Below are 23637 nucleotides of genomic sequence, written 5' to 3'. Positions count from 1 at the left end.
AGAGGATGAGATGGTTGAATGGCATCACTGACTCAATGGACATGAGTTTGGGTAGGCTCCTGGAGTTGGTGATGGACAGAGAGGTCTGGTGTGCTGCAGTTCATGGGGTCGCAAAGAGTCGGACACAACTGAGCAACTGAATTGAAAAGTTAAGAATTATGTGTTATGTGGGACCTTGCTGAGAACTCTAGCCTGGGAAAGGCAACATCTCAGAGTGGTCTGAGGAACTGTTCCAGAGAAGAAAGAGGGAAGCTGGGGTATGTAGGCATTTTTGCTGAAGACAAATTGACATGAAGTGGAGCATCAAAAGATTACTGCTAGTCACACACATGCACAAAAACCAAGCCCTCTCAAGTAAATGATTTTAGTGCTGTGCTATGCGTGGGAAGATGTAAGCATCTAGGTACATTGAAATGATTCCTTGAATATGTATCTTTTAACTATCTAGGGCCAGTATCCTGTTTTCCTCCATCCTGACTCCCCATCTGGGTGCACTGAGGGGGAGGGATGGGCTGTCCAGTTGTTTATACAGGAACGGCAGTAACATTCTTTGTTTACTGAAATGGCAGGCAGCGTTTTTTGTTTGTCTGAAACCAGGTGGTGGTTAAAAATGCAGATTCTCAAGCCGGACGGTCTGGGCTCAAATTCCACTTCTAATACTTAACTGGCTGTGTTTACTGGTTGAGCTGCTTTCGCCTTGAAAGTGAATGTGTTAGTTACTCAGTTGTGTCCAACTCTGCGAACCCATGGACTGCAGCCACCAGGCTTCTCTCTCCATGGAGTTCTCCAGGCAAGAATACCAGAGTGGGTAGCCATTCCCTTCTCCAGGGGATCTTCCTAACCCAGGGTTTGAACCTGGGCCTCCGGGTTCAATTGTAGGCAGATTCTTTACCATTTGAACCACCAGGAAAGTCCCAAGCTCTTGCCTTAGTTTCCCAAGTTTTAAAGTGCGGAGAGCAATGGTAACATGTCAGAGTATTCTTGTAAAGACTGGCATTTGATAACTGTTAGCCATTATTTTAGTTCATTTCTGAAGTGCAGTGTGGATTGAGTGCTGACCTTCTGCTTCCTCGCTGATCAGCATCTCCTGTTTGAACTTGGCCCTGAGGCTCAGGGATAGGGCAGAAGTGTCAGGAACAGTGTGAAGGGTAGCTTTGCTGTTGGATAAATAACTGTAATTTAAAAGGTTGAGTATCTAATAGCTTGTGCTTTTTGACTGGGAAATAGGTGTGAAGATCAAACTGGTCACAGCATCTAAATGGCCATGTCCAAAAGGGCTTGATAAAGGCCACCCTTCACTTGATCCTTTCATAGTAGCCACTCTGTCAGGGTATTTGGGGTTGTTTCTTTTCATCTGTCCTTTAAATGCTTTTTTTTTTTGATACAGACCATTTTTAAAGTGTTTATTGAATTTGTTACAATATTGTTTCTATCTATCGTTTTGTTGGCCAAGAGGCATGTAGAATCTTAGCTCCCAGACCAGGGATCGAACCCATATCCCCTGCATTGGAAGGCAAAGTCTTAACCACTGGACCGCTGGGGATGTCCCCTTTTACTGTTTTGGATGTCTCTTCCTTTGGAAGCGAGTCTGAAGCCAGCTGGGAGTTAGGTTCAGGGCCTTAGGCTCTCCCTGTATAGCGAGAGAGGGCTGAGGGAGAAGGTGGTCCTCTCCCTTTGGCGTCCTTTCTAGGGATGTAGCCGTGATAGGGGCAAAGGTGTCGGGCGGAGGGTGGACGGGACACTGAGAATTGCGCTCCATTTCCGTGTCAGGAGTCCGCAGCTGAGAACACCCTCATGCCCTTGGAGATGGCTTCAGCTGCAGAGCGTCAGGGCTTCTCGTCCCACACTGGGGACAGCCCTGCAAGGCCATCTTCAGAATCCCCGGCAGGGTTGGCGAAGTTTCTGTTGAGACAACATGGCAGCTCAGGTTCCCTCCCCACCCCATCCTCACCCATCAGCCTCCTGCCACCTCTATCTCAGACTGGGCTTCCTGGGGGCACCCGGCCAGCTGCATGCAGTGGGCAACAGGCATGAGAAATTCTAGGCCAGTCAAACAAAAGATCACAGCCAGTCGAGTTGAGTCCACTTTTTAATATTTTGACCATGATGCAAACAGGCATAAATAGACTTTTGTTGAGTTTCATCAAATTAGAAGAATGATACAGAAGAAGAGCATGCGGCGAGCACAGCCTGGACAACCTCGCAGAGCGTGTTCTGGGAAGGTGCTGGAGCGCACGGGACACTTGGCGGCGTTAGCAGCATCGAGAGCTCAGAGGTAGGGGGAGGTCCGAGTTTTCTGATGGTGCAGCATGGTGAGAGGCGACGACACCCGCTCGGCCCACCTCCCCGGCGCCCCAGACCTGGAACAGAAACCCACCACCTGCCCAGTGACACAGGGCGACCCCCACCCACAAACCCGCCCGGCGCTGCCTAGAAAACCACTGCTGAGCCCAGAGTGGGTCTTACAATCACAACAACAACTTGACAGCAAGGACAGAAGGGTGAAGGTGGGGTGGGGGGTGGGCACGGGAGGGCACTGGGCCTCCGTGAGTCTTCGTCCGAACTGGACGCCAAGGGCACAGCATCTTACTGAATCGGGGCTGTCATCTTTCTGTCCTGGGAGGGAGTTGGTGAAACCGTACTTTTCCATTTCCTCTTGAAATCCTTTGAGTCTCCGTTGGGCAGCAGATAATAGAAGGAAAACCAGTGGGCTGAGAAGTGCCTTGCTTATTCCAGGAGGTGGATGGTAAGAAGGCCTGGGGCAGCTGGTAGAGAGTCTGTTGTCCCCAGGGTTCATCTGGCAAGGTCTGAAGACACAGTTAGTTGTCACAACTTTCGGGGGGGGGGTCAGGTGGGTGGGTGGAGGCCAGGGATGCTGGCCAATATCCTACAAAGAAAGCCCTGGGCAGCCCCCCACCCAAAGAATTCTCCAGCCCCAAATGCCAACGGTACTGAGGTTGACGGACTCTGGACTAGAGCCTCCGAGCATCTCCTATGAGCCAAGTCTGGGCACTTGGATGTCCTAGAGCCAATTTCTAGAAGACTTTGGAAAGCTGTATCTTCAGGCAGATTTGTTCCTGCCTGCCAGGGCCACCTGCTTAAGAACGGTCTCTGCTTGGGACCAGACACACATGCCCTGCTTGCTCAGATATTCTAGGAAACAGCGAATTCAGAAACACGCCGTGCACATGACTCAAACAGTATTAATAGAGAACAGACCCCCCAGACAGTTCCTGCTTTCCAGGAGTAAGAGTTTCCTGAGTCCTTGCACCTGAGGCACATCAGCGTGTTTGTGCCACCAGGCAGAGACTGGCAGGTGGACCAAGGTCCAGGAGGATATGTAAGAAGAGGAGAGGCCAGGTTGCTGTTAGCCCCCCAGGGCTTCAGGTTTGTGGGGACCAGGTTTGTTGAGTCCCTGGGGAGGGGGGCAGGGTTGATTTCACAGCCTCTCAGACCCTGCTTTTGGCCTTTCATTCTTGAGCCGAATGGCACACTTAGATGCAGGAGAGGGCTGGGAGAAGACAGGGAGTGTGGGCAGGTCCCAAGGGAAGCCCAGATTAATATTTCTTTTTCCTTGTCTCTGGCAGGTGGTCTCAGATTAACGTGCCTGTTCAGACAGCAGGCTTCGAGGGTAAGGTGGGCACAGCGCCATGCTGGATATCGGTGGCAGGGGCAATGGAAATGTACAAGGAAACACGGCCAGCCTAAGATCTTAGGTCTGCGCTTTTCCAAATGGCATGAATTAAAAGGGACCAGGGTCATAGTGGTGAGGAGTCCAGACACTGGCTTGCGGATAATCATCCTGGCACTGTGATCTGGGTCAGAGAATCCTGCCTGTGGCAAACCTGACTTCGGGCAAAACCTGACCTCCTTTTGGAAGCCCCAAGCAGGTGGCTGCAGAGTATGTTTGGCAAGAAATTCCTGTGTTCTTGGGCCGATGTCTGGTGGCCTGGGGTCAGTTCTCTTTCTGCCCATCTAGGTGTGGACCTTGGAAGGGTCCACCCTGTTGACTTGGGGTGGGGGAAACCTGGTCTCCTGTCACCTCTGAAAACTCAGTTCTCCTTGGAGCCCGTTTTTCCCTCCTGAGACCTGTTTCTCTGCCCAGAGGCAAGACTCTTGACTTTCCCTTTGTTCTCCTTGTCCACAACAGGTCAGAGTCCAGGTCCTGGTAATTCAACCCCTGGAATGTCTTTATCGCTATAATCTGCCCCCTTCCCTCATTCAAGTCTTGGGTTTCTGCAATAACTAGCCGATAGTTCAACAGGTCAGCAGTCTATGCTCTATGCTATAGCCAGAACATTTTTTTCCAAGCATAACCCCCATCAGCTCATCTTCCCCTTAAAAAAAAAAAAAAAACCACTCCTAAGGACTCCGTATTGCCTACCAAATAAAATCAAAATCCCTTGACAAAATTCCATCTGTTCCCTGCCTGTTTCTGCTGTGTACCTCCGTCTTCCTCAGCTTCCCAATGCCAGGCTATGTCAGAAGCCAGACCTGATCCATCCTGTGTGCTTTCTGTCCATGCTTCACCCCCCACTCCCCTGACCTCCTACATCCTGGCAATCTCGTTTCCCCAAACCTGCCGGGGGAATCCTGGCGATCGCTCAAACCCCAGACCTGAGCATTGATTCTAAGACCTGTGTCTCTGCATCACAGATCCTAACCTTCTGTAAGAGAGGAACTGTGTTTTGCTCTGTACACTTGACTGTGCCTTCCGGATACTGGAGAGGTAAGACGTGACACCGATTAAGTGAAACAAAATTCAATCGCTTATCATGGGCCAGGTATGGTAACTGGGGCATTTTCTGGACATAATCTCATCTAGCCCACTTTGTGATAAAGGGGGATATGTAGACTCAGAAAGATTAGGTCACCAGCTCAGGGCTGTCCGCAGAAATGGTGGCAGAGTTACTGTTTGGACTCAGGACTATTTTTTAAAACTCCACTTCGGTGGGTCTGAAGCATTGTCCCCAAAGCAAAGACACCTGACTGTCTCACTCCATAGAAGCCAAAGGGAAGCCTGTAGCCTCTTTGGGAGGTTAATGACTTCTGCTTCTTTTGTAGCACAACCATAGGAATAGGATTCACAGTGACAACCAGAGAGCAAGCCACTTTCCTGTGGCAGGGGATTTCGTGTCCCTCTAGGCCACACTCACTTTTGTTAAATGGAGTTGCAGCTACTGCTGGCCAGCTCGAGAGGGAGGGGGAAATAAGAGACCTGCAACTAGGGTGAACCTCCCCCCTGCCAAATCAAATGCCCAGTCAACCCCATTTTTGCTCACTAATTGTTAACACCAAAATTTGCAGGCTACGGAGATTGAACTACACAGCACCACAAGAGGGCAGTGTTTAGCTATTGTGGATCAGAGCTGAGCCTGAAGTCAGGGCTCCACTCCTGCTTCTCAATGGACTCATTACAGCGAGGCTTCGGGTATCAGAGATTCTGTCAAATGAGAGACACACATCAGACTAATCTCCTGTCCTCTAGCCAGCAGTTATGAATCAGCCTGTGTTGAGGGTTGAAAGGTACTTACTTAAAAACCAAACCAAACAATCGTTCTTGGGAAGAAATATGAATCCTGGTGATATGATTATGTCTTTAGATTACCTGATAAAACAAGATGCTATCTTCCTCGCTCTGCCTGCTACTAGATGGGCAGGGCTATATGAGGAAGGTGCCTGGCATGGATTAAGTGCTCTTAAGTATTTATCTGGCGATGGAAAAACATTTGTGCATAAAACTTGATTTGGAAAGGGGAGCACTGGTTCATTTCTCTGTGATGGGGGTCAGACACAGCAGTTCGGTCCCCTAGAAGCTAGTGACATCTTAGGAGCTATCTCCAAAGGGCTCAAACGGCTGGAAAGAAAGCTGCTGGGAGGAGAGCTACTAGCCAGGATCGTGTCTGCAGGAAAGAAAGGGTTTAGAATGGGCTTCCCTCCAGGTCAGAGAGGGTCAGCCGAGCATGCTGAGTGCTTGGTTTCTGTACCATGGAAGCCTGAGCGGGAGAAAATAGGATTAAAGGCAGGCAGGGTAATCAGAACTGGCATGAAGTCGAACTCCAAGCACCAGGGATATGACACCATTGGGGGCTGCCAGGAAGGGTGGAAAAAGGGAGACAGAGTTTGCCCTTTGTCTTTAAGGGCACCTCCTGGGGACACCTCTGGCATCCCAGATCTAAGGCCTTTCCAAAGAGGGCCAGGGCTCTCTACCTTTGGCAGAGAAAGAAAGAAAGAAATGCTCGTGTGCTGTATAGAAAGAAAAGGGCTAGCTTTCTGTAGGACAAGACAAAATGAAATAAGATGGAAGTTCCAAACTGGCTGACTGCTTGTCTTTCAACCTTGGGGAAGGGATTCTTGGGAGCATCAGCTGTCTCTGGGCACTGCTCACCATTGACTTTTAGCACATAAGTGTAGAAAGGGACCTTTCCATCCCATTTCCTTGGAGAAGGTGAATTCAGCAGGTTGTCTGCCTGGGAGAAATGGTACCCACCCTGATGCCTGCCAATTTTTTTTATCTGAGTTGAGAATCATTTGTCAAGATGATCTTATCAGGTTAAAAACTGGGGGAATTCTCTTTTAGAAGACCAAAAGCAGGTCCTCCCCCACCCTGGTTATAGAGAAGCCGTGAGACGTCTCATGACAGACTCCCTCTCCAACCTGATCTGCCTTCACTGGCTTCTATTACTTTATCCCCAGGGGTGAAACAGCAAGCCCCCACATGAGAGAATAAAAAAAAAAGTGATATTCTTCCTTGATATTGTTTCCAGTTTTCACAACTTTAAAGTTTGATCCATTCACACTTTTTAGCTTCATAACATTACGATTAGGGGAAATTAAGCAACAAGTAATGTTTCCAAAGTTACCCAGCGGCAAAGACAGGAAGACCCTATTTCCAGCTCATTCCCTTGGACGATGTTACTTCAGGTCTTGGGTGAGATTGCCCGAGAGGGCCAATTAGGCGAACCTGGCTGGGGTTGGTGGGGCTGGGAAGTGGGTTGGCCCAATCCATCCGATGGGTTAATCTCCCAGTAAGAGCTCCGCTAACTGGTGCCACTACCTAAATGCATTGAATGCCCCCTTTCACTAGGGATTTCCTCCTTGGTCATCAAACCCCACCTCCACGCCCTGACCCTTTATAACCAGGACAATTAGGATGTGTCCGTGTGTTTCAGGTACGCTAGCACAGATCCTTAATTATGGATGTGTGAGGCTCCGATACGGGTTGGGGCATATTTCTTGGCACCGAGGGTCTGGAGGCGACATGCTTACACAGGCAGGAGGACAGAGGGAGACCCAGGCCCATCACACGCGTGCGCGTACACACACACACACACGCACGACTGGAACGTCATCATAAAAAAGGATCGGGTGGGATTCGAATGGCTGAGAGACTAACTCAAAAAACTCTTCTGTCTGGTCCCTGCAGCCTCTCCAGGGCAAAGCCCAGAAAACACCCTAACCCGAGCCTGGCCATGTTCCAGTGGTTTGTCCGGTGATTTGCCCTTGTTGGAAAGAGACAGAGAGAGAGGGAGACGGTTTTGTAAGAGCCACTGCGGATTATAAAGGCATTGCACTGCAGCACGAAAACTCAAGGAGAAAACCCAAGAGGGCCGGGAAACCACCGAGAGGCGAGAACCCAGGAGAGGAGGCCAGGACACGGCGACAGGATGAGAGGCAGAGCGGGGGCCACGTGGGGGTGCCCGGAGGGAAGGTTCAGCAGTGTCCACGCTTATAAAAGCAGCCTCCCCAGCCGAGTGCCGGGGGCGGCCACCCTGCCATCCGTCTGGGCAAGAGGGTCCAGTTAGGAGCTGAAAACCCTGTAGGGGGAGAAGTGGGGAGGGAGTTAGTGCCAGAGGAGCAAGGCTGCTCTGTTTCTTTAAAGAGACTCAGAGAAAAGCTCCTGAGTTCTGGACTTGGTCTCTTTCACTTGCTCGGCAGCCCCAGTGACCTGGTCAGGCCCTGGCACCCAGGTGGGACTCATCTTGAGTGAATGAAGAATGAATCAGTGAGCAGATGAATGAGCCTGGCTCAGCCACACAATAAGCCAAGATGAGCTGTGATCTTCAAGGAAATAATGTCAGCTTGCTAGACACCAAAGTATGTTTTTAAGACTGCTGTGTTGTCATAAGTGGGAAAACAATGAGGAAGCTTATGAAATGGAGTGTGTGTGCCCTAGGCTACTGAAAACAAGGCCACTGAATTCCCACCTAATTTAAAGGGCACTTGGTGGTGATTTTGAGGCAGACAATGCAGGGAGTGAGCTTACAAATCAAGGGTGATGTGTCACGGCATTAATGTAAGGTTTAAAGAATTACGTTCAATCCCAGTTGTGTGGTACCTCAGGCCATTTCCAGCAATTCCTAGAGCCCAAATGGGATTGTCAAAATAATAGCGATTGGAATTTGCATCCATGAGAATGCTAGCAGCATTTGAGGGGTGAGGGAGCAGCAAACAGGACACAAATTTTGCAGTGGCAAGAGGCATCATTCAACTTGGGGGTGCCCCAGTGGAAGTTGACATCCATAGCCGGGGCTCCCACACTTGAGGGGAACTCAGAATGCCCTGCAGGGGTCATAAAAACACCAACTGCTCAGTGCCCTGACCCCAGAGATTGAGATTCAGCAGGGCTGGGGCAGCCTGGGAATTTGCATTTGTAACACATTCCCAGGAGATGCTGCTGCTGCTCGTCTGGGGCCGCAGCGTGGGAAAGCCATGGTCAGTGGACTCAGACGTCTCTGTCTGTCAGGGCTCTGCCCACCCTCACCCCTGGGAGGGAGCCAGCTTACTCGTCGCTGTCTTTTTTGCTCTCCTCAATGAAGGCAATGGACTCAGATCTAAGGCGGTTGGTCACTTCATATGTACGCAGGGTGACCCCGAAAATGTCCTCGTGGTAGCGGTTGTCGTCCTAGGGAACAGAAACAACCAGGGATCAGACTTCAAATGCCATCCAAGGGCAGGGACAAAGGTGGACACACGGACATCCTGGAATGGAATATCCGTGAAGAAGATGGTTCCTGAAGATACCGGGTGTACGGAGTGCCCTGGCAGTTCAGTGGTTAGGACTCAGTGCTTTCCTTGGAGTGGCCTGGGTTCATCCCTGATCAGGGAACTGAAGTGAGATGTAACTCAGGGCCCCCTGGAGACCCCTCTGGTCTCCAAGACTGTGTTTTAGCAAGAGCCTCTGCCCTGTAGGGCATGGGGTCTCTCTAAGCCCAGCTGGCAACAAACACTTGTTCCCACCCAGAGAGAGTGCTACTGCTTTGTGGGTGCTAAGGACAGAAGAGCTGAGGGGATCCGGGGGAAACCTCAGCTCATTTCCTCCCTCCTCCTTGTTCCTGCCAGATCAGATCTGGGGCACGGCTGGGTTTAGTATAAACATCAGCGTTAGTAGAGACCAGCAGAGGTGGAAGAAAGGACAAAGTGCCCACTTAGCACTCAGGGAACGCCACAGTTGCCAAAGTGGAGGCTTCTCCGGACACAGTTTATCTGATGATGAGTATCTTAGCTCAGCTTTGCCCAGAAAAAAACAAACAAAAAAGAAAACTCGAGAAACACCATGAGTGAGAATGAACTTGGGGCATCCAAGGGTTTCTGGAGCCACTGGAGCTCCTTTGGCAGAACTGAGGGATGGGCATTATGGAGATCCCAGAGGGCAGTGTCACTGAGAATTAAACAAGGGGGCAAGGTGCCCCCGACCCCTCGCTGAGGAAAGGCAGTGTTGGGGGAACACACATTGAGCAGAGTTTCTGGCATCCCTAGTCCCAAAGGTTCTGAAGAAACTTGCCCATCTGTATAGTGGATTCATTTTAAGTTGGGGTGGTTTTTCGACCTTCTTCTGCAGAATCTATGAAAATGTGTCCCAAAGACTTATAGCAAAGAGACAGAGTGGTAGGGGACTCTGCAGCTCTCCAGGGTGCTCTGGCATTTCTACTGGAAAGCTGTTGTTATTGTTTTAACCTAGTAGGGGTTTAGTATCAAAATTAGAGCAAGGGCTTCTTCTGCAAAAATGTTTGATTGCTGCTCATTTAGGGAAGCAGGAAGAAGAATGAGGTCACATTTGGAGCTTTGTGGAGGCCTGGGACTCAGTTTATTCTATTTGGGGCAGTTGACCACAGAATTGGGACTTTGCTTCCTGGGCTGCTACTACCTTTTTGCAAATTGGGAAAAGACACCCCTCCTTCTGGGGGGAACACAGTTCCATGCCAAGGCATGCTGCTTGGGAGGTCAAACCTGGTGGTGACTTTTATCCCCTACGTGGCCAACCTGCACGACTGCCCAGGGCAGTCCTGCAGCTTGGTTCTGGAGACAGGAATGGTTGGGTTAGGATCATTTCTGTCTAACTACTAGTGGTCCACCTGCTTTGTCATTTTCACACATCATGGCTCCCCGTTCTATTTAATATACGCACTGCATGCCCAGCTATCTTTCCTTCTCTCTCTACTATGGTTTGGGATCACCTGCATCCTCTACCCCCAGTCATAAATGGGAAGTTGGGAGCGGGGATGTCATCATGGGTCCCCTGAGTCACTGAGACAGGTAAGACGAGGAAGAGGAGACAGGATGTCAGAAAAGGGCTCCCAGGAGCCAGCCCCTCACTCACCCTCAGCCTGCTGATGAACACGCCAGCGTCCTCCACCGAGAGCTTGCCCTTCTGGGTCATGATGCGCTGGATGGCTTTGAGGACATCGGCCGCCATGGTGACGTCCCCGCACACGTAGATGTGGCCCCCTTGCTCCTTCAGGGCTCGACACACAGGTTCCGCCAGCTGCTCCTGTAGGATGTCTTGCACGTACTTCTGTGGGGGTGTGGGGGGTGGGGAGCGGGAGGACTGGTAAGGAGGAGCCCGGCTGTGTGGCTCACCCCCTCCCCCACCACCCTGGGAAAAGAGCCTGGCCCAGGGGCTTGGGGGTAGGCCTGTGTTTTGTGCAGCAATGCAGGGGACTGGGGAGAATGAAGCAGGGGAGGAGGGAACGTCACTCTGGGAGAGTGATGAGCAGTGCCTCTGCTCTGCAGCTCACCTCTGCTGAGGACCCTCAAGGGCCATGTCCACCCCCCAGAGCTGCCCCCTGGAGGCGTAAGAGCGGGGTGTTCTCTACCAGCTCCTCTCTCCCATGGCCAGTGGTCCCCCCGGGCGTGTTCACACCCATGCACCTCTAGGTGCGGGGCTGGTACTGCAGGCATCCTATGCCCGGGTGCCAGAGAAGCGCCAGACAGACAGCAGGAGATGGGGGAGGGGCTCGCAGGTGGCACCTGAGCAAAGCCAGCTGCTGCAGGAATTGCAGGAATAAGTGGTGAGCTAAGGAAATATTGGGTGGGCACAAGGGGTGTCCAGTGCAGCCTCTAGGGAGTTTGTCTGGGTTGTTCAGGAAACTTCCCCAGGTGAGCCCGGTGTTCAGCTGGTACTTTCAGGCACGACTGTACCAGCTGCTAAAACGCTGATGAACTCTCATGCTAGGTGCCCAGTAGCTGCTGCCCAGACCCTCTGAGTACCCCCTTCCCCGGCTGTCCTGGGTCCTTTCCTGGGATGTCCCTGGGGGTCTAGTTGAAGTTCCCTAAGATCCAGCAGGGATGTGCCCCGGTCTTGTAGCACGTGTCCATTCTGACTTGGAGTGCCTCTTATGGGCTGTTTAATTTTTTACTTGGGGGACAGGTACTGTTTAACTTTTTAAAAATTCATATTTAATTAATTATTTTAAAAGTTTTTTTTTGGCCCTGAGGCATGTAGGATCTTAGTTCCCTGAGCAGGGATTGAACCTGTGTCCCCTGCATTGGAAGCATGGAATTTAACCACTGGACCGCCAGGGAAGTCCCTTTTAATTCATTTTGTAAATATTTTTATTGTGATAAAATACACATAATGTAAAATGCAGGTGTGTTTTAAAGTGTGCAGCCCAACGCAGTGGGATTGAGCACATTCGCGGTATTGAGCAACCTCTATCTAGCTCCACAACCTTTCCATCTGCTCCACGAGGATACCCTGTACCCATTAAGTGTCACTCCCCATTCCCCACTTCCCACAGCCCCTGGTGACCACAAATCAGCCTTCTGTCTCTATGGATATGGCTGTTCTGGATATTTCATGTAAGGGGCATGACAGAGTATGGGCTGTTAAATATTTTAGGTCGAATGTTTATGCTCCATGCTTCCTGAGGTTCAGAGCAATGTCATGGAGGAGAATTCAGAAGGGGTGAGGGTGTTTCGGGAGCAGGGTGTGCGTGTGTGGACGGGCACATGTGTGTGATGGGCTGGGGTTGGGGGACGGAGATCGGGCTGGGGCTTACCTTTGGTTTGTCTGGCTCCCGGGAGTAGGCTGTGTACAGCTCTCTGAAGACCCCCTTGCTCTTGGCCTGCAGGGTCTCCTCCCTGTAGATGTGGTCTATCTTGGACTGCCGGCACCCGAAGACCAGGACCATGGGGCAGGGGCTCATTCCTGGGGACCGGGGAAACCTGTCACCAACAGCTCTGATGCCTGATGTGGGGGTGCCAGGGTGCTGGGAACCCTAGCACGGGTGACACAGGCAGAGGCATGCGGACACTGGGGCAGGGGGTATGTGTTCTGTCTCTCGCACACACACGCACACATGTACACGTACATGCACACACTAAGGGAAGTAGGTAAAGTGTGTCCAGACTGCAGCAGACCTCTTTTCTCTGGGTCTCAATCGTTCCTCTGTTCCTCCCCGACACTGGTAGCACCAAACCCCCAGACTTGGAAGCTAGACTGCCTGGGTTCAAATCCCAGCTCTGTGTGATGCTGAGGAATTAACTTTCTATGTCTCCGTGTCCCCATGTGCAAAATGGAAGTAATAACAGCATCTAACCTCATAGGGTTATTTTAAGAAGTAAATGTCCATTAGACCCCTGCCCAGTACATAGTGAAGTCCCTTGGTATCCCAGGGGGTCACTTCCAGGACCCACCCCGATACCAAAATCCACTGATGCTCAAGTGCTATAGTTGGTCCCCCGAACCCACTGATCCTCTGTATCTGTGGCTCCACATCCACGGCTCTCAACTGGCCTCGGATGGTACATATGTATTTAATGAAAAAAATCTTTATCCAAGTTGACCCACACAATTCGCATGTCAGTCAAGGGTCAGCTGTACTCTGTAAATGTATGTTTGCTATTTCACCAGAATGACAATTCCACTGGGCAAGAGTGTGTGTGTTTCCAGGTGTTTCTGTCTTGTTCATTGCTACGCCTCTAGCACCTACAATAGTGCTTGGCATCCATGAGATGCTCAGTACATCTCTGTTTAATGCATGTCAGAACTGTGGGTTTTTTTTCCCCCTCTCTCCCAAAGTTGATCTGTTGTGTTTCTCGCACAGCAAACCCTGCACTTCAATAACCACCTTTGCAACCATCCCAGAGACACACATCCATTAGATAAGGCTTAATGCACACCTCTTCTAGGACTGCTTACATTTTAAGATGGGGGTCCTATCTTAACAGCCCAAGAAATGTCTTCTGGGGATGGGGTTTCAGGCCTTGCAACAAGTTGTGTGGATGACTTGCTTGGATGTGTCCTTTGAGTTGCACCATAAACTTCACCTGTGGGTCTGGTTGCTACAGTATTCTCTGTCCCTCTCCAGGCAGTGATGCAAAGGAGACAGAACAGCATCATGCCTCCTGGCTGCTAGGATTCAGGCAGCCCTTCCAGGATCCAGGGGGAGAAAACCATGTGCTTGCTGGACCACAACCCACCTTTGTGTTGGATATCAAATTGCCGCTGCTGCCAGAAGCTCCGGAAGGGGGCGATGCCAGTGCCTGGGCCAACCAGGATACAGGGCACTTGGGGATTTTGGGGCAGGTGGAAGCTGGGCGCTCTGGACAAGGAAGGGAGAGTCAGGAGGCTGCCTGAGTTCAAATCTGATCAAGAACTGTCCAGCAGTTCTTGATCAGATTTGAGCTCAGCAACAGCACTGTGAAACAATTATCCTCCAATAAAAAAAGAAAAAAATTTAAAAAAAAGAAAAGAAAAGAAAAACCTTGTTGGATCTTAGGTAAACCAGATGGCCGTTCTGGGTAGAAACAATGGGACTTAAAGCTCTTCAGCTGGGGTCAGGTGGCCCTTTTCATGGTTGGGAGGTCCCATAAATTTGAGGAATTTCCCCAACAGGAGATCCTCAGGGTCTGCCTATTGCTCCACTTTCTAATTATCCCCATTGCTGAGCTAAGCCACAAAGGGAGTGGAATGGATCAAATGCAGGGCTTCCCTACCTCAGCCCTCCTGACATTGGGGGCTGCATAATTTTCTGTATACAGTCCCATGACCAAGAGGTGGGGGCTGTCCTGTGCACTGTAGGATACTGACTAGGACCCAGGCCTCTATTAGAAGCCAGGAGAACCCTCCAGCTGTGATAGACAAAAATATCTCCAGACTTGGCCAAGGGCCCCTGGGGGGCAAAATCACCCTTGGCTGAGAACCACTGAATTAAACCATCTATGAGATTTTCCAAATCTGGGAGCTGCAAATGTCAGTGTACAAAAGAATCACATGGGGATGTTCAAAGTGGGTGTAGATTGCTGGCAATATAGTAAATCTAGGTTCAGGACTCAGCGTTTTTGAAGCACCCCAGGGGATTCTGGTGCTGGTGGTATATGGCCCATACCATGACCATTCTACCCTTCACAGCTGAGAAAAATGACTGTCCAAGTCCACAGTTTAGGTAGGGAAGTTATCAGCTGACAAAGCAGGTAAGTACAGAGGGCCTAAGCTCAGGCACATCAATGATTTTTTAATTTTTATGTTTTTAAGGTTACATTTTACTTGTTTGATTGACTGATTATGGCAGGAACACTTAACATGAAACTTATCCCTGTAACATGTTTTAAAGTGTACAATACAGTACTGTTAACTGAGGGCAGAAATATCCTTTAAAACTGAGTTTGGAAGGGGAAGGTGGTTGACAGGGAGGGTGGTTAAATCTTCCTGGCCTCTAAGAAACTGGGAACACATGGGGTGGCCAGCAGGCTTCAGATAGAAATTCCACTGGCCTGAAAATTCCATTAAGGCTGAAACTGTCTTTGCCTGGTTGTCTGCGGTGGCCCCAGCTAGCACAGGACATACACTTGATAAGTATCTGTTGCACTGACCTGAATTTGACTAGAGGACTTGCTTAGTTCCTGCTATGTTGCTCTGCCCCCATGAGCCTGTTGCCTAACAGCTGGGAGTGATGCTGAATGTTGATCTCAGTCCTGCCTGGCTCGGCCACCTCTCTAGAACCCTCCGGCTGGCCCACCGGCCCCACCCACCCCCTCTCAGGACCTCAGGATGCAGATTTGGGATGGCTGCTCCTCTCGCTTCGTTTGCTACTCACCCTCTCACAAAACAGGGCACCACTTCGTCAGCCTGGATCCGGTTGAGCCAGGAGGAGCACACACCGTGGTGAATTGGTCCTTCTCCATCTAACAGGATAACCGAGGTGATATGGCTCATCTACTGTCCTTCATGCTCCCCCATCCCTGGCCTCCCCAATCCTCCAGCACAGAAGGCTCACAGCCCTGACGCCAAGTTTCTGCCTTAGGGTTCCCCGTCTGGATCCCTTGCTCTGATGGCAAAGAGGAAATGGTAAAGCTGGGGTGGGCCCGTGGCTGTGAAACCGTCGGGTGCAGGGGGGTTGGATTCCAGTCCTTTCCACTGCAAGGGCCTTGGTCCATGTGCTCTCTGTGGCCTGCTAGGACCCTGGTCTCAGCACTCTTTCAGGCACCACATACTTTTTTTCCTTTGGCTGTGCCTCGTGGCTTACAGGAGCTCAGTTCCCTGACCAGGGATTGAACCTAGGCCCCAGCATTGAAAGCCCACAGTCCCAAACGTTGGGCCGCCAGGGAATTCCCAGGCACCATGCGTCTTCCCCTCTTTACCAAGGATGGAAAACACTGGCACAGAGGCCAGGGTATCTGGCTGCCCTACAACCAGCTGGGTGTCATAGAGCACAGAGCCTCCCACTCCAAGGGAAGACAGGGTGGTGGTTTGTTCCAGCTGCTGCCTTGTGGATACAAAGGGAGGAAGGGAGTAAAAGGGGGTCTCGGGCTTTGGGAGCAGAGGCTTCCAAATGCACAGCTCATTTTTTTCCTAATTCTGCACAGAGCTGGCTCTGCCTAAGGGGACAGTTTGCTGCATGTTTCTTCTCCCAGTTTTCCTGACCTTGGAGAGGGGTGGGTCTCCTCCCTGGGGTTTGGGTCTTGGCAGGGGTTTGGGTCTTGACAGATGTTTAGGCAGATGTTCAGGGGCCCCTGGAAGTAGGATGGGAAATACAGAGCCAGGGGCTCTCCCAGCGCCTCTGCCCACCTCGGGTGCGGTAGGAGACGATGGCCACGGTGAGGTGCACCTCGTCGGGGTACATGTCTGGGGAGGAGCTGATGGAGTAGTAGCGAGGCTGCAGCAGGGACAGCTGGGTCAGGAGCAGGGTGGAGGGCATCTGGATGGACGGGAACTCCTCCAGCACCTCCACGATGTTGGGGTTCTTGCCCCATTTCCACTCCTCGTACTCCTGCAGACCCTGTACCACGGACAGGGACAGAAAGGAACTTACAGCCAGACCCTGGAGCGAACTTTGAAGGCAGGCTCGCTCACGGAGGTTCAGGGAAGAAGGGAAATTAAAAAATAGTCATAGTTAACACTTACATAGGAATTATTCTGTGCCACGTTTTCACTGTTGCAAGGATCTTATGAAATAAGCCTGGCTGTCACCCCTATTTTATTGATGGGGAAACTGAGGGATATAAAGATCACACAGCTATGAAGTGGTGGCAGACTTTAGCCCACAAACCATCTGCTCATATGGTCCGTGAACTAAGAGTTGTTTCTATATGTTTTAATGGCTGGAGGTAGAGAATCAAAAGAACAATACTATTATCTGATGTGAAGAACTGACTCACTGGAAAAGACCCTGATGCTGGGAAAGATCAAGGGCAGGAGGAGAAGGGGACGGCAGAGGACAAGACAGTTGGGTGGCATCATTGACTCAATGGATATGAGTTTGAGCAAGCTCTGGGAGACAGTGAAGGACAGGGAAGCCTGGCATGCTGCAGTCCATGGGGTCGCAAAGAGTTGAACACGACTAAGCGACTGAACAACAATAAGGGTTCCAAAGGAAGGAGCAAAAAGCATTAGCGATTTCTACTGCCGTCAGAGAACTTGGAGATTCAGTGGGGTCACTCTTTTGTTCTGTTAGACCTTTGTTAGAAGGAGGGGAGTTGGCCAGGTCTAGCCAAAATGGATTAGCTAATATCAGTTCAGTTCAGTTAGTCGCTCAGTCGTGTCCGACCCTTTGTGATCCCATGAATCACAGCACGCCAGGCCTCCCTGTCCATCACCAACTCCTGGAGTTCACTCAAACCCATGTCCACAGAGTCAGTGATGCCATCCAGCCATCGCATTCTCTGTCGTCCCTTCTCCTCCCGCCCCCAACCTTTCCCAGCATCAGAGTCTTTTCCAGTGAGTCAACTCTTCGCATGAGGCAGCCAAAGTATTGGAGTTTCAGCTTTAGCATCAGTCCTTCCAATGAACACCCAGGATTCATCTCCTTTAGAATGGACTGGTTGGATCTCCTTGCAGTCCAAGGGACTCTCAAGAGTCTTCTCCAGCACCACAGTTCAAAAGCATCAATTCTTCGGCGATCAACTCTCTTCACAGTTCAACTCTCACATCCATACATGACCACGGGAAAAACCATAGCCTTGACTATACGGACCTTGGTTGGCAAAGTAATGTTAATATGGTGACCTGCAAACTAGACTGCGGCAGCCCTCACTCAAGGCTGCCATCTGCTGAAACACTGTTGCCATATTCATACAAAGAAGAAGTGAAGTTGCTTAGTCATGTCCCACCCTTTGAGACCCCATGAACTGTAGCCTGCCAGTCTCCGCTGTCCATGGGATTGTCCAGGCAAGAATCCTGGAGTGGGTTGCCATTTCCTTCTCCAGGGGATCTTCCTAACCCAGGGATTGAACACGGGTCTCCTGCATTGCCGGCAGACTCCTTACCAGCTGAGCCACATAAAATTCCCCAAGGAGCAGGTGGTGAGATTGAATGAGGCCAGGGACCCACCTTGCTAAGGACCAGCAGACGCTGCTTCTCTTTCTCACTGGTGGCCAAGGAGGCAAACTGCTGCAGCTGCAGTGGTGTCGGAGGCGTGGTGATGTCCAGGTAGTACTTGAAGGCCTGGAAGATGGTGCAGGGCGGCAGGCGATGCTCATCGGTCCAGTTACTGATAACCCCTGCAGAGGCACAACAGAGGTGACAGACGGGTGGGGGAGGGACAGTGTGGGCTCTGAGGGTTTGGGTCCCAGTCAGGGAGGCCAGACCTGCTCCTGGAGCAGAGATGGGGCCCGAAGAACCGCCTGCCCCAGAGCCAACTGGCCCCCTGGCTGGCCACCTCCATCCCACATCTACAGCCAGGCTTCCTGGGGACCCTGTGATCGCCTCCTGTATGCCAGGAGCATGTCCAAAATCAGCAGCGCAAACTAGTGCCAGAATCTAAGAGTAAATGTTAAAAGAGCATGAGACCGTCCCTTGATATTCTGAGCGACGAGCCACCACCTGAGCACGAACTATGAGTCCATCTTCCCTCCGTCTCTCTTCACATGGTGTCAGCCTTTCACCCCTCTGAGTGGGACACTAGCATTTAAAATGACAAGAATGCCAAACACTCACCTAGCCCTGTCTGTGTACCATGCCGTTTCCTCAGCGTTTTCTATTAGTAGCTCTTTAATCCTCGCCACAATCCTAGCTGGTGGGTGCTATTATTATCTCCAGTTTGCAGTTGAGGGAACGGAAGCACAGAGAGGTTAAGGAGTTTGCCCAAGGTCACCAGGTGGCACTAGTGAAGAACCCCCCTGCCAATGCAGGAGACGTGGGTTCCATCTCTGGTTTGGGAAGATCCCCTGGAGAAGGGAATGGCAACCCGTTCCATAGCATTCTTGCCTGGAGAATCCCATCGACAGAGGAGACTGGTGGGCTACAGTCCCCGGGGTCACAGAGAGTCAGACACGACCAAGAGCAACAACAACTCAGCTCAGATTCATAAAGTCAGGCAGTACTGCCCCAGACCATGTTTGAACTACTGCCTCTGTGTACTTTAGTCCAACAGAGGCCCTGAACACAAGCCTCTACTTCATCAGGAGCTCAACTCAAGATATAACGTACTGTTCCAATACGGAGGAAGAACTGGCTGGGTTGGATTTCATAAGAGAAAGTGTGTCTCTCCAAAGCGGTCCCTTCCTAAGGGATGTTCAGCAGGGTTTCAACTATGTACTGTTTTCATGTTCTGCGCTGACTTTATGTCCTGGTTCCCTTGTAGAGGAGATGCGTCACTGTATCCTGGGCTACCACATGCGGTCACTGCAGCTCCTTAAGTCCTGAGCTCGCTCACGGCTACTGAGACGAAGCATGCAGACCCACTTGCCTTGCAAAGTTCTTTAATAGGAATGTCAAGGGTGGCTCCCAAACAGGTTGGGACTTGATCTGATATCAGAAATCGGGTTCAATCCCAATGGGCCACCATATGAGCCTCATATAGTGCTTTTGGATTCTTAGAGAAGGTAGGAGTGGACTTCAGCTGCTATTCCCTTGGTGGGCAGTAAGGCTGGGGTGATGAAGGGAGTCAGACAAGTGGCCTCTGCTAAGATCGGTGTCTAGCCAGTGAAGGAAGGTAAGACTCTTTCCCTCAAGGGTGAACCATCGGTGTCCTGGCTTAAATGGACACTTGCTCAGCTAGTTGGGTCAAGGCCGTTCAGCCATGAGGAAGGGGAGCCTTCAGTCTCATAAGTTGGGGGTGACAGAGACCTACTCTCCTGCCTGGACTGGCAACTGGGCAGAAGAACGGGTTTCCTCTTCCCTGGACACCCGCTGGGGAAGGGAAGGCACAGACAGCCTCTTGGACTCCTTGGAGAAGGCAAGGGCCCTTGGGAGTGGCTGGGTGGGGTACTAGCTTGGCCGTAGTTACCCAAAGCCGTGTTCCGCTCCTCCAGCAGCTCCACTTTCACCAGCTGGTTGACAGGGGGGGCGTCCTCCAGCCGCTCGATCAGGGCATTCACCAGGTCCTCGTGGTTGCCAGGGAAGACACCCAGGTGGTCCCCGGGCTGGTACTGCAGCTCCTGATTCCCGTTGGTGTGGAGACGCACGAAGATGGTCGATCGACTGGAGGGAAGGGTGGGGGAACAAGGGGGTGAGGGCCACCAGCTTGTGCCCCTTTGTCTGTCTTTATGGCTATACCTCCCCTCCTTCCATTCTCCTTGGGGCTCAGGCCAATCAGACTTCCATCCCCATCAATTCCACAGGGCGGGTTTCAGCAAGGTCACCCATGAGCTCCTCTTTGCAAACCCAACAGCCAGCTCCCAGCGCTCACTGTGGTCATCAGAGCAGTACTGGACGCGGCTTCTCACTTCTTCCTTCTCAATCCCCTTCTCGTGAGCTCCCCAGGCTCTCCTGTTCTCTTCCCTGGCTGCTCTTCCTTGGTCCCTTCTGTTGGTTCCTTCTCATCTCCCCTAACTCTGGACACTGGAGCACCCCGAGATTCAGTCCCCAGATCTCTTTGCTTTTCTCACTTCCTGTCCCTGCTTTCCTTTTCTCCATAGTGCTTACCAAACTCCATAGAATGGAGAGTTTACTCCATCCTATGGCATGCGGTCTGTCTCTCTGCCTGCCCCTTCCCCATCCCCACCCCGAGGACAACAGAGGGGACTAGGAATCTGTCTAAACTCTAGAGGGCAAGGAACTTGCCTATTTTCTCCACTGCTCTATTCTAGCACTTAGGACAGTGCATGACACATAGTAGATATTCAAGAAATATTTATCGATTGAAGGAACCTCAGATCCTCAGGGTTAACCAGCTGCTGGAATAGGCTCTATTTTTGATACCAGATTTCTACCAGGAACCACTAAACCCCACTGGAGCTGCGGCAGTGATGTCCCCATTCTGTGAAATTCCACCTCTCCTGGGAATCCCAAGCTCCACCTCCTTTTACAACTGGGGTCCTCACCTTGCCCTGGAAAAGGGAAACGGGCTTGACCTTTAAGCTCAGGTTCTTATTATCCCCAATCCACTGATACTATAAAGTTTATAGAACAAAGGAGAAAACCCAGAGGGAAACTTGTTTAGGCCTGCCGAGTCATGCCCTTTCCTTCGATAGTTGGATTTCAAGTGCAGGAGGTCTATGAATGAATCCTTAGAATAGGATTATTCTGGTTCTTTTAAAGTTTTAGTACCAATACACTGCATATTTATGCCTGAAAACTTTGGGATTGATGACTACACTTGGGTAAATCAAATCTTTTTGTATTCTTGGAGTTACATTCGCATTTTCAGATCTGCTTTTTCTTCCGTGCCAACTGGTTTTCAGTTGATAGAGACACTTGATATTCAACATGAAGTTTCTACATTCTCCGTGGTATGTAAATCAGCACTTGAATAGACCAATGGGACTTGCTATTTGAAGGAGTTTTTGGCACAACCAAAAGTTCTTTTGTGCTGCAAATAGCCACCATTATTAAAAATAGTTGTGCTGGCATCTCTGCTTTTCTGGGTGTATTTTCTTGAAGCACGACACCCCTGTCCTTAGTAGGGTACGGAACTCGGTGACTGAGATTGTGAATGATGGTGTGGGGGTCTGGGCTTCCACTCTCCTTCCCTGGGCAGATTTTGCCCTCCCTGGGGCACTGATCTTATCTATTAAATGGGCTTGAGTGAATGACTCTGCTCTGAGCTCATGCCAATCTACCGGTTCCTGGAGAGCGAGACATCGTCACCCCCTGCCAGCTCCAGGAAGGGAATGAGCAGAGGCCGATAGCCAGCAGGGGGCGCTGTGGGGTTGTGAATTTGGGAGCCTCCAGTGCCAACCACGGGAAGCCTTTCAAAGGCTGGCAAATCAATTCCCCCTTTCTCCCTGATCATCACGAGTTGTTTTTCTTTTTTTCAGAAGTATATTTGCCTCCGTTCCTATGGCCAGTACAAAATAGAAACGTGGAGGCCCCAAACTTGCTGAGCTGGCTCGTGCTCACAGCCTTTTCCCCTAAGTCCTCTTGAACGTGGCTGAGGCTGGAAGGCAGAGAAGGGCCAGGGATGAGAATGGAGCTGGCCTGTGGGCCACGAGGTGGAGGCAGGCTCTGCTGGGAGTTGGACCATGGACACTGCATGCCTCTGACTGGAGAACCCAGCACTAAATGGCTGCATGGCCTGAGGACCCCTCCATGGGCTGGTCCTTGAAGCTTTGCTGGGAGCTGCCCCCTCAGTGGGTAGCACTAGCTTGAAGACCTACTGTCTTATATCTCTGTTCTGCTGGGGGTTTCTAAGTATATAACCTTTTTCTTTTTTTTTAAAAGCTTGGGATATACATGGGTTGTTGGAAAGTATTAGGGGAAGGACTTCCCTGGAAGTCTAGTGATTAAGATTCCACACTTCTACTGCAGTGGGCATGAGTTCAATCCCTGGTCAGGGAAATAAGATCCCGCATGCCACGTGGCGCGGGCAAAAAAAAAAAAAGTTCTTTCCCAAGCTTAAAAAAAAGTAAGTATTTGGAGAGGGGAAAAAGGGTAGCATTGGAAAGGCAACAGCCAAACAAATGCCCATCCCCTGAGTATGGCCTGCCTGTGATACATTGACATCCACCTACAGCAACATCACACACATACACTCACTCACGCACACACACAGTTAGCAACTGTTCAATGACAGGTTCACAGGGGAAAGAAGAGTCTGCTAACATCCAGCATTAAAAGGGGGGCGGTGGGAAACAGCTCATGTTCGTTCGTTTGTCAATGAAAAGAATAAACGTGGTCTCTTGTGAGTTTGAGGTGATAAGGCTCATAGCTTCAACGAATTTGTTGACACTTTCAACTGGTGAGAGAGTGATGGATAAAGAAAACACAGGGCCCCATTCTCATTAAGAAGCAACTGAAAAAGATCACGGATGGGGCTGGTGATGTGGATGGGCGGGTGCTGACAGGTTGGGGGCAGTGGGCTCAGTGACCAGCAGATAAGGATAGTTGGGGAGGCCTCGCTGGTGATTTGATGTTGGAGCAGAGATCTGAATGAGGAGGAGGAGGGGACGTGCAAAGATTTGGGGGAAGAGTGTTCCCAAAAGGGGGAGCAGTATGTGCAAAGGCCCTGAGGTCGGAAAAAGCATGACACGTCCGAGGACAGGAAAGAAGGCTGGAGGGTTTGGAAGAAGGGTCAACACAGGGCTGACTGGCACAAGAGGAGGTCAGTGAGCTAGGAAGAGGCCAGATCAGGAGGGTCTCATTGTAATCTGTCCAGGCAAGAAGTTTGGTGGTTTCCTGAGATCAGTGGGAAGCCACTGGAGGGTGTGAAGATGCAGGAGGATGGGCTTCCATTTACGTTTTTAAAAGATTAGTCTGGCTGCTATTTGGAAGATGAATCTTTGAGAGAAAAGACAAGAAACAAGGAAGACAAGTTAAGTGGTTTTGGGAGGCCTTCAGACCACAGATGATTGTGGCCTTTCTTACGGTGGCAGCTGTAGATCTGAAATGTATTTGAAAGACAAGCCCATGGTATCAGCTGAGAGTTGGATGGATATTAGGAGGGAGACAGAGGAGGCAGAGAGGGAGCCTGAGTTTGGGGCTTACACTGAATGTTGATGTCCTGTGTTGAGATGGGGAAGGCTGTACAGAAATGA

The 23637-nt window shown here is 50.8% G+C and overlaps 1 protein-coding gene across 6 annotated transcripts in view; it reads right to left on the bottom strand.

Moving 5' to 3' along the window:
* Window positions 1-2063: 2063 nt before the first annotated feature.
* Window positions 2064-23637, bottom strand: part of NOS1 (nitric oxide synthase 1) — a 191187-nt gene continuing 169613 nt past the window's right edge. For 5 of the 6 annotated variants that reach the window (XM_055405788.2, XM_055405786.2, XM_055405784.2 and 2 more), the window contains 9 exons: window positions 19950-20143; window positions 18053-18222; window positions 16292-16502; window positions 15321-15408; window positions 13705-13826; window positions 12282-12430; window positions 10601-10795; window positions 8787-8905; window positions 2064-2807 (listed from right to left, as the gene is read on the bottom strand). In XM_055405788.2, the coding sequence (XP_055261763.2) occupies window positions 2270-2807; window positions 8787-8905; window positions 10601-10795; window positions 12282-12430; window positions 13705-13826; window positions 15321-15408; window positions 16292-16502; window positions 18053-18222; window positions 19950-20143 (1786 nt within the window). In that variant the 3' untranslated portion in view covers window positions 2064-2269. Of the gene's footprint in view, window positions 7818-8786; window positions 8906-10600; window positions 10796-12281; window positions 12431-13704; window positions 13827-15320; window positions 15409-16291; window positions 16503-18052; window positions 18223-19949; window positions 20144-23637 lie in introns of all 6 variants that reach the window. The other variant, XM_055405790.2, reaches the window with a different exon arrangement.

This window comes from Moschus berezovskii, chromosome 19, assembly GCF_049115385.1.
Source record: "Moschus berezovskii isolate FMDL1 chromosome 19, NW_MosBer_1.0, whole genome shotgun sequence".
Classification (NCBI taxonomy): domain Eukaryota; kingdom Metazoa; phylum Chordata; class Mammalia; order Artiodactyla; family Moschidae; genus Moschus; species Moschus berezovskii.
The sequence above is the reverse complement of the archived record's forward strand: the minus strand, read 5'-3'. Positions and strand labels throughout refer to the sequence as shown.